Source organism: Schistocerca cancellata, chromosome 2 (assembly GCF_023864275.1).
Source record: "Schistocerca cancellata isolate TAMUIC-IGC-003103 chromosome 2, iqSchCanc2.1, whole genome shotgun sequence".
In the NCBI taxonomy this organism is placed as follows: Eukaryota; Metazoa; Arthropoda; class Insecta; order Orthoptera; family Acrididae; genus Schistocerca; species Schistocerca cancellata.
Window position 1 is genome coordinate 647,784,781 of NC_064627.1, and position 11,531 is coordinate 647,796,311.

General features: G+C 38.3%; 1 protein-coding gene across 1 annotated transcript in view; it reads right to left on the reverse strand.

Moving 5' to 3' along the window:
- LOC126162321 (uncharacterized) overlaps nucleotides 1-10,479 on the reverse strand; it is a 135,723-nt gene extending 125,244 nt beyond the window's left edge. Inside the window, exon 1 of the mRNA XM_049918745.1 lies at nucleotides 10,059-10,479. Within this exon, the coding sequence (XP_049774702.1) occupies nucleotides 10,059-10,074 (16 nt within the window). The 5' untranslated portion in view covers nucleotides 10,075-10,479. The remainder of the gene's footprint in view (nucleotides 1-10,058) is intronic.
- Between the last annotated feature and the right edge of the window lie 1,052 nt (nucleotides 10,480-11,531).

An 11,531-nucleotide genomic window follows, 5' to 3' on the forward strand; every position in this document is an offset into this window, starting at 1 on the left:
TTCACAAAATACTAGGTCCATAAAGGTGGCTGAACTCTGAAATTGATAGCAGAGAGAGTTTTAGGGAAAATCTAAGTGTATATTGAAAGGATAGGCAAATGGGAAATGGAGGAGATGCATTTGTCGCAACAGACATGAAACTCAGATTCAGCGAAATAGAAACTGAAGCTGCATGTGAGATTGTTTGGCCAAGACTCAGTACCAGGGGTGGACATGAAATGATAATTTAATTGGATCCTCTTTAACCCACTAGACGCATCTCCTGATGTAACTGAAAGCTTAAGAGAAAACCTCAGTTCACTTGTACTTAAATTCCCCAATCATACTGTAATCATCAATGGAGACAATCAATTGGAAAATTACAGTTTTGTTAGTGCTGGGCATGATAAGCCATCCAGCGAAACACTGCTAAATGCCTTCTCCGAAAACTACCTAAAGCAGATAGCTCGGAAACCCACTCATGATGGAAATATATTGGATTTAATGGCAACAAATGGACTTGATCTCTCTGAGGATGTTGTGGCAATAATGATTACCAAAGTACGAAGGACAAGTAAAACAAGCAGAAAGCACACATGTTCAGTAAACTGTGTCATATCTCAACGAGGAACTTGAAACTTTCAGCACAGCGGTGGAGAATGTACAAGAACTATGGTTCAAGTTGAAAAGCATAATTGACCATGCGCTGGACAGATATGTACCCAGTAGTACAGTTCATAATGGGAGGGACCCTACATGGTATACAGTCACTATAAAGAAACTTCTAAAGAAATGGAGACTATTGCATTAATAGGTGTAAAACAAAACAAAGGGTTATAAATAGTGCAATGCTGAATGAAATGCCTTTGGCTGTCAAGAGAGCAATGTGTGAAGCCATCAGTGATTACTGTAATGGCATTTTGTCAAATGATCTTTCACAAAACCTAAATAACTTCCGGTCATATGTAAAGGCTGTTATTGGCATTAAAGTTAGTGTCCAGTCTCTACCAAGTGAAACAGGGACTAACTTCATTATCAAATGTTCCTTCATAAAGGAAATTCAGGAAAATTGCCTCAATTTAATCCTTGTGCCACTGAAAAGTGAATGAAATAAGTATTAGAGTCAGTAGCATTGAGAAATAGCAGAAATTGTTAAAACTGAACAAAGTTCCAGGGCCCAATGGAATCCCTATCAGATTCTATACTGAATTTGCAGTGGAGTTACCCCTCATCTATTGTAGATCCCTCACATAAAAAACTGCACCCAGTTCTTGGAAAAGAGCACAGGTCACACCAGTCTACAAGAAGGGTAGTAGAATTCATCCATAGAACTACTGTCCAATATCCTTGACATCAACTTGCTGTAGAATCTTAGAACATATTCTGAGCTCAAACATAATGAGGTATCTCAAACAGAATGACCTCTTCCATGCCAACAACTATGGATTCAGAAAACATTGATAATGCAAAACCCAACTCACACTTTTCTCACATGATGTGACCAGGCAGTTAGGCAGATGCAGTATTTCTTGATTTCTGAAAAGCATTTGACTCAGTACCACTCGTATTCTAATTGTCAAAAGTACAATCATACAGGGTATCAAACAGAATTTGTGACTGGATTGAGGACTTTTTGGTGGGGAGGATGCAGCGTGTTATCTCGGATGGAGAGTCCCCATCAGATGCAGAAATAACTTCGGAGTTGCCCCAGGGAGTTGTGTTGAGACCCTTGCTATTCATTTTGTATATAAATGATGCTGCAGATGATGTAGTTATCTATAATGAAGTACTGTTTGAAAGAAGCTGCATAAATATTCAGTCACATCTTGATAAGATTTCAGAGTGGTGTAAAGATAGGCAACTTGGTTTAAATGTTCAAAAATGTAAAACTGCGCACTTCAAAAACAACAAACTGGTCAACTCATAGAAATACCTGGGTGTAACACTCTGCAGGGAAATGGGATAGAATGATCAATTAGGCTCATTTGTGGATAAAGCAGGTGATAAGACTCGGGTCATTGGGTGGATACTGGGGAAGTGAATCACTCTACAAAGAAGATGGCTTACAAATCACTCGGCAACTGGTTCTAGAATATTGCTAAATTGTGTGGGACCCATACCAAATAGGACTAATCAGGGATATTGTATGTGTACAGAGAAATGCAGCACGAATGGTCACAGTTTTGTTTGATCTGTGGGAGAATGTCAGAAAGATACTGAAGAAACTGAACTGGCAGACTCTTGAAGAGAGACGTAAAGTATCCTGAGAAAGTCTACTTTAGTAGAACAAAGTTTCGAGAACTGGCTTTAAATTATGACTGTACAAATATACTACAACCCCCTGCATATCACTCACATAGGGACCGTGAAGGTAAGATCAGAATAAATACAGCACGTACAGAGGCATTCAAACAATCATTCTTCCCATACTCCACACATGAATGGAATGGGAAGAAACCCTAATAACTGATAGAGATGTACTTTCTGCCATGCACTTCACGGTGGTTTGCAGAGTGCAAATGTAAAACTCACTAGTAGAAGGACCTTCTTGGTCTTTCCAATCCTCTGACTATTTACAGCTTTAACTTACAGTTTTTCCTTCAATTGTCTGTACACAGTCACTGAAGCAGTGCAGCTTTTAGAGCTACCCAGATTGAAAACAGGTGCTTTTCAGCTTCTAGTACACCTCTTCCTCAAATCTAGCACATGGCCACAGCCAGTCACCTATTTCATTTTTAACCTTACTGCTGCCAACTGCTCTCTCAACTGGTCTAATTTTGCCTGTGCTACTGTCACTCCAGCCCGGAGCTTTAAGATCAACTGCACCTTCACCATAATCCCAGAGCAACAAGCACAGTTACCATGTAATTGCTAAAGTGTAGCCATATCACCATTCAAGTTAGTTGCTTCACAGCATCCAACAAGAAACAAAGTATAGGCCGTGAACACTGCTGAACATTCGTCACTATTCTGTGGCAGTTACCAACTTGCCCACTGCAACAAATCTGTTTAGTCTAAACAGATTATTTAGCAAATGTCGTTCCATGAAAAATTGTGATTAGGCCTACATGGCTTATTACTGTTTATTTAATAAAGACTAAATAACTGATGATATTTATTTTGCAGAAAAAATATATGTATGTTACATATAAATATCATCGAGTAAGTTAAATTTTAACTTCTTAAATATTTATCATTAATGATGTTTCCCATATGCAATTTACCTGGCGCTCTGTAAAGCAGCAAAAACATAATGAGGAAAATATGCATCCTGTTTTCTTACATTACTTCACACTGAGAATAACACCATGAAAGACATAAATTGTCAAATGAAATGAAAGCTTTTAATGTGGAACCAAACACAGTCTCTACCTCTTGAATAAAATGAAAAGGAGTTAATACTATGTTTAAATAAAATGTAGCATATTTCTTTTTACCAAAAAAACAGTCACCAGGGGAAATTAGGGTCAATGGAAGCATTTGATTCCACCCATCTGCTTCGAGCCGTGATGTAATGGTGTTGTGGTATGTGATGTCACTACAGTGCGGAATTTTTGAGTTGGTTGTGTTTTTCGATGCCCTTTTGTTATTTTTGATGTTGCACTCTCGTGGTGGATGTCGATGCGCTGAGTGTAACGTGCAATAGCGCGATGTTGACGAGAGTTCTGGCGGCTTGGACCAGGGACATGTATATGCAGCATTTTCTGTGTGTGTGTGTGTGTGTGTGTGTGTGTGTGTGTGTGTGTGTTTGGGGTGGCCGATCTAAGTGATACTGCCAGAGGTTTCTGTTGGTAAGTAGTTTTTGTTTTGGTTTTATTCTATAGTAATGGTGATGTTTTGTGTGTTGTCTATTTACGGTAGGTTGGTTGTGTTTTAATTGATGTAGTGAATAGGGAGTATTTTGGTTTCTGAGTCGTCGTGGTTTTGGTTCAATTGTTCAGAGTTGTAGGTGCTGGTTTTTTATTTAGGTCAAGGGAAACGTCCAATTCCACTTTTTTGGGGTTGTAGGTGTTGGTTTTTTGGTATCAGTAGCTGCGGTTGAGCTATATAGGTAAAGAGAAATGTAAGATTCCTGTGGCTTTTTGTTGATGTAGCAGAATACTGTAATTTATATTTTTTTGGTTGTTATTTGTTTTGGGATGCTGTGGAGATTTCTTAATTGTTGTATATTAGGTTGTCCCCATCCAAACCACCACCCCCCCCCCCCAATTTCCCACAGTTGTCCCTTTAGTTTCATTTTCTTTTTGGAGTGAGACGTTATTGTGTCATTTTTATTTTTGTTCATGTTTGTTGGCGAATGTATGTGGTGACATATTGATGACATCCTGGGTCAAAGCACGTGGGTGGAATCGGATGCTGAATTTGCACTTTTGCAAAATTTACATTGTTTATGAATGAAACACATTACATAAATGTATGACACATATTACATACAAGCTGGCCATTTCACGAGCAAGTGGAACAATTTTCAAAATTAATAGTCCTCATTTACCCTGCACCTGAGGTTCAAGTTACAATCTGTGGCCAATAAATATCAAATAGTCAAAATAATATGGTTATTTTAAGTTTTTTGGATCTTAAAGCAATGTGACTTAAAAGATATTAGTGTTTAATAAGTGGAACAGTTCAACAAAAACAACACATCGAAGTTTTACAGAACATTCAGAGAAAATATGACACGACATCAACCACCAAGTTCATGTTTCAAAAGACAAGATGGAACACTAGAGATAAACCCAAAAAATAACTGTGAAATATTAACCCAATGCTTTGACTCACTACCTAACTGTGATAAACTAACACTACACTTCAAAAAGCCAGAACTTGATCTGGATTTCAAATCCCCAAAACATGAAGTAATTGTGGACATAATAAAATCATTGAGAAATAGAGGTCACACGGAGAATATGGACCGATTTCAGAACGTTGACCATGAAAATGTTATTCAAAAGTAAAATAGTCATTGAAAACAACTGGGGAAAATAAAAAAGTACCAGAGAATGGAAGTCAGCTCTAATACATCCCCTCCACAAGAAAGGAGTGAAACTGCATACTTATGGAATATCGTCTCAGATATGTGTCTGGATTCGTGGTTTCTGTCAGAGGGGTCACAGCTCATAGTAACTGATGGAAAGTCATCGAAAAAAACAGGTGTGATTTCTGGCATTCCCCAAGCTAGTGTTATAGGCCCTTTGCTGTTCCTTATCTATATAAACGATTTGGGAGATGATCTGAGCAGTCATCTTAGGTTGTTTGCAGATGATGTTGTCATTTATTGATCAAAACAAATCGAAAAACAATTTAGAAAACATATCTGTATGGTGCAAAAATTAGCAGTTGACCCTAAATAACGAAAAGTGTGAGGTCATCGACATGAGTGCTAAAATGAATCCGTTGAACTTTGTTTACATGATAAACCGGTCAAATCTAAAGATCATAAATTCAACTAAATACCTAGGAATTACAATTATGAACAGCTTAAATTGGAAGGAATACACAGAAAATGTTGTGGGGAAGGCTAACCAAAGACTGCATTTTACTGGCAGGACACTTAGAAAATGTAACAGATCTACTAAGGAGATTGCCTACACTACGCTTGTCCATCCCATTTTAGAATACTGCTGCACGTTGTGGGATCCTTACCAGATAGGATTGACAGAATACTTCGAAAAAGTTCAAAGAAGGGCAGCACATATTGTATTATCGCGAAATAGGGGACAGAGTGTCACTGAAATGATACAGAATCGGTATGGACATCATTAAAACAAAGGCGTTTTTCGCTGCGGAGCAATCTTCCATGAAATTCCAATCACCAACTTGCCCCTCTGAATGTGAAAGTATTTTGTTGATGTCTACCTACATAGGGAGAAACGTTCACCACTATAAAATAAGGGAAATCAGAGCTCTCACGGAAAGATACACGTGTTCGTTCTTTCCCCGCGCTATACGACACTGGAATAATAGAGAATTGTGAAGGTGGTTTGATGAACCCTCTGCCAGATACTTAAATTTGATTTGCAGAGTATCCATGTAAATGTAGATGTAGAAGACAAAACAGACCCCAATAACTACAGAGGAATTTCACTACTACTTTTCACACACAAAATTCTATCCAAAGCCCTGTTAAATCCCTAAAGTCTCAGATAGATACACAGATAAGAATATCTCAAGGAGGGTTCAGGAAGGGAACATTAGGTAGCAAACAGATCTTGTGCCTGGCAACATTATTAACAAGGATAAAGTCCAGGAATATCACAATAACATCTGTCAATTACAAGAAGGCCTACGAACCCATAGATACAGAAACACTCTCCAATATCCTGAAAGAAATTATGGTGGACAACACGACCTGAAAGCTAACCCAAATACAACAATCAAAGTGAAGTTGATGGGAGGGAGATCGAACCCATTCAAAATCAACACAGAACTGAGTCAGGGAGATGGCTTGTCATCCAATCTATTAAACTGAGTTTAATCAGGACATGAGATAAAGGAGTCAGTGGGATCAAGACAGGGAGACACAAGGATAAAATCATCAATACAAAATGCCTGACCTTTGTTGGTAATATAGCCATCATAACAAATAACAGAAAAGAAGCCAAAGAAGCTCTAGAGACAATACATGCAATGTCAGCCAAAATCGGATTATAAATCTCACATGAAAAAGCACGGTACTTGGGCAGAAAATTCACACACCACACAGAGAAACACCACTGGTGACTAAGTACAGAAGCGCAAGTAGAAATTTTCAAATGCCTGGGAGGGTTTAAAGAACATAGGACTGAACTCGACATCCAATGAAGAACTACAAAACTACAAAAAGCATACAGTCATACCCTGGGAGGGTTTAAAGAACATAGGACTGAACTTGACATCCAATGAAGAACTAGAAAACTACAAAAAGCATACAGTCATACATGGAACCACTACAACAAAGAAGTATCTCCATCAACCCCAAATTAAGACACTGTAATACAATAGTGTTACCAAAGGCCTTGTAGGTCTCAGAAACAACATTAACCAAGGGAAAAAAAAAAAAAATGCATGTGACACAAAAAGAGAGGAAAATACTGGGAAAGTTCAGAAAGAGGGAGCTCTGGATAAACAGATCAACAAAAGAACTGTACCAACAGAGACAATTACAAATAACATCAGGAAAAGAAGTGAAAAGTTCAATGTACACTTCAATATGATGAATGAAGACAAACTTGACAAAAAATGTTAAACATGGTGACCAGCAATACAGTGGAAACAAGCTGGGTAAAGGAAACCATGGATGATAGTTCAGGACCCCATTTATGACAGAAATAACTTAAATCTAATAAAAAAAAAACTGACCTCTTTGAGGAAGTCCACAGTAAACTGGTATCAGTGAGCATAACATAGTTACAGTAACAGTAAATATCAAAACACAAAGGGCAACTAAAGCAAGCAGACAGATTTATATTTTCAGCAAAATAGACAGAGGAACAATAGTGTCATACCACAATGAGGAACTTAAAACTTTTAGCTCTTGACAGGGGCATGTAGAGAAACTAGGGTTCAAGTTTAAAAGAATAGCTGACCATGCGCTGGATAAGTATGTATCCAGTAGGACAGTTCATAATGGGAGGGATCCTCAAAGTATACAGTCACTAAAAATAAACATCTAAAGCAACAGAGATAACTGTATCAAAGGTATTCTAAAACAAAACACAGGGTTGTAGATGGAGAGAAGCTGAATGAAAGTCATCTGGAAGTCAAGAGGGCAATGCATGAAGCCTTCAGTGACTACCACAGCAGAATGCTGTCACACAATCTTTCACAAAACCTAAAGAAATTATAGTCATATGTAAAGGATGTTCGTCGCACCAGAGTAAGTGTCCAGTCACTTATGGACATGACTGGAACTGAAGTTGAGGATAGCAAAGCAAAAGCTGGTATGTTTAACTCTGTTTTTAAATGTTCCTTTAAAAAAGAAAACCCAGGATTATTGCCCCAACTTATCTCTCATATCACTGAAAAGATGAGTGAAATAGATATTAGTGTCAGTGGTGTTGAGTAACAAATGAAATTGTTAAAACTGAAAAAAGCCCAGGGTCAAATGGAATCTGTATCAGATTCTGTGCCCAATTCACAGCACTGTAAGCCCCTCTGTTAGCTACAATCTACTGTAGAATTCTCGAACAGAATACTGTGCCCAGTAGTTGGAGAAATCAGAGGTCACATATGCCTACAGAAAAGGTACCAGAAGTGAACCACAAAGCTAAATGTAATGAGGTATCTTAAACAGAATGACCTCCTGCATATCAACCAGCATGTATTCTGAAAACATCAATCATGTGAAATCCAACTCACAGTTTTCTCACATGACATCCTAAAAGCTAGGGGTCAAGGCAGTTAGGTGGATGTAGTATTTCTTGATTACTGAAAAGCATCTGACTTTGTACAACTACGCTCATTACTGAAAATACGATTATACAGGTTACAAAACATAATTTGTGACTGGATTGAGTATTACTTTGAAGGAGAAGGAAAGCATTTTATCTTGGATGAAGTGATATCAACTGATGTAGAAGTATCTTTGTGTGTACCCCAGGGAAGTATGTCGAGTCCCTTGCTGTACATGGTGCATATTAATGATCTTGTGGACAATGTTAATAGTAACCTCAGACTTTTTGCAGATGATACACTTATCTACAATGAAGTACAGCCTGAACAACGCTGCACAAATATTCAGTCAGATTCTGATAACATTTCAAAGTAGGACAATGGTTGGCAACTTGCTATAAATGTTTAAAAAAATGTAAAACTGTGTACTTCATGAAACAGAAAAACATTGTACCCTAGGAAGGTAATATCAGTGAGTTTGTAAACTCTTACAAATATTTGGGTGCAATACTTAGTAAGAATCTGAAATGGAACGATAACATAGACTCAGTCATGTGTAAAGCAGGTAGCAGACTTCTGTTTATTAGTAGAATATTAGGGAAATGCAATCAGTCTGCACAGGGGATTGCTTACAAATCACTTGTGACCCACCCTACAGTATTGCTCTAGTGTGTAGAACCAGTACCAAATAGAACTAGCAAGGGATGTTGAACATATACAGAGAAGGGTAGCAGGAATTGTAACACATTCGTTTGACCTGTGGGAGAGTGTCACTGAGATGTTGAAAGAACCAAATTAATAGACTCTTGCAGGTAGATGAAAACAATTCTGAGAAAGTCTATGCTACTAAGTTACAAGAATTAACTTTAAATGATGCTCTAGGAAGATACTAGAACTTCCGAACATTTTGTTCTCATAGGGATCATCATGATAAGATTAGATTAATTACAGCAACACAGAGGCATTTAAACAATCATTTTTTTCTCTTGCTCTATTTGTCAATGGGATGGGAAAAGCCCTAATAACCGGTACAGTGGCATGTTTTCTCTGCCACGCGCTTCACACTGGTTCGCAGAGTCTGGTGTAGATGTGGACCGAAACAAACTAAACATCTCTGGGGAAGACATGAGGCACAGGCAAAAAATCACAAAACATCGGGTGAGAAGTGGACGGCGGAGAGGGGGGCAAAAGCACAGTAAATATATGTGACGTTTTTGGCAAGAAAGAGAAAGAACCTGAAAAAAATGTCAAGAAAACTGACTGTGTTTTAATAATAAATGGAACAGTTTTCGACTAAACACAATAGTGCCAAAGTAAAGCGCCACTCTCTGATGTACTAAATTATTGTTCACATTAAAAATAGTGTTTGTATACCTCCTCTCCGGGTTCAATATTTGTGTCTGGTTGCGTGAATATCTGATGTACTTAAAAATTTCTAGGTGAAGCGTACTTAATTTTTGTACCAATCATCAGTTCTTAGTTCATAACACTAAATGACGGTACAAGAAAGCAGCATAGGCTATATTAAACCTTTTCCAAATAATGCTGTGGACACGTGCCTAACCTACTTGTTTCCATGCAATTTCAGTTGTACGCTATTTCAAAATAATAAAGAAAAGGGTGAGTTTCTTCACTATTTCAGGACGTCTTTTCTACATGTTAAAAGCATTATATCAACAACAACAAAAATCCAATCACGTGTATCATACCTGCTGCTAGAGCCATTTCGAATTTGCCTCGATCCGACTTCTGAAGTCAAACTATGACGACAAAATTATGGCGAATATGCTTAACAGATTTCGTCTTCCACAAATAAATATCATTCTTTGTACACATACGTGGGAGAGTAAAATTTACTGCAGTTCAGGTGAATATAGCACATAGCAAATGACTAGAATCAGCAGTCCAAGCACAACATTCGCGGACCGCTTGTTTTGAAATCGTATGTAAACATAAACAGTGGTACTAAGCCGATTGCGACGTTTAAACGAGCGCACTATATGAATATCGTATAAATAAGTTACGTGCTAGCACAAAAGATAAGGCAGAATGGAAAGGGAACAAAGTCAAAAAAGAAAGAAAATACAGCTTCTGTAGTGTTCAGCAATTTTCTTATCCTTTAATTCGTATTCTGCATCATTCTTTTACACTCTGTGTAAAACAGAGTCCCCATGCCTCCCCTCTCACCTCTATACTGTTTAGATCTGAAATCTGGAGGTTCATAATTATTTACTGGATTGTGACTCGTATGTGAAACCTTTGCCTTTATGTCTGCACACAACACATCTGCACAGACAGATCGTTGCGTCTGAGCAAGAAGTTTGCGCAGATATGAGAAGTGAGCAAACTTGGAAACTAGAGTAGAGTTGGTGATCTGAGAAAAATTGCTGAAAACTGTGGGCATCCATCACATCTGTGCACACAAACCGTGGCGTGTGAACAGAAGCTAACCACACATCCGGCGCGCGAAACGTGTTTCAGTCAGCGTTTCTATCATGTTTCTCGTCCGTCCGAATCTTAACGTGTGTCAATGGCTCATGTGGAGTAATTGCCCTCCTCATAAAAGTATATTTCCATATTACACGAAGGGTTATGAGGATCAAAAGGTAATGACATGTTTCCAAATCCACCCACAATTAATTACGTCGGCCACTGTGTTCCCACAGAAATTCGCGAAGTAATTAATTTATGTATGAAAACTGCCTTCGCTTAAGCTGCCGCTGTGTAGACCATTTTGACAAGTCTTTCTGCTTCTTGCACTTTTTTTGCAATACAAGTTGAGAACACAGACCATTACAGAATTTCCTCCATTACGAATTGACGAATAAATGAAATAAAACTTGAGGTTGCGACAGCTAGCCGCTTGTCACTGAAATTCCCTTTCTGGATCGATAGACAGCGGACGAGCAGTTGGAAGTGTGAGCACACAACATTTACAGCGATTTATTAAATGCACAGACATCTGCGCAGATGACTGCACAGAGAGATTCTTGCATGTGAAAGGGTCTTTTCGCAGTTATATGCTCTGTCCGCTGAGATGCCCAGGCAGGAGTCACAACTCTCCCTAACTTCCACCAGTAGCTGTCTCCTACCTCTCTCTTACTTCACAGAAGTTTTATTGCATACTTAGGAACATTCAAATTCATTCTGGGCAATGTAGATGAGCCACCTGTAGACGTCTG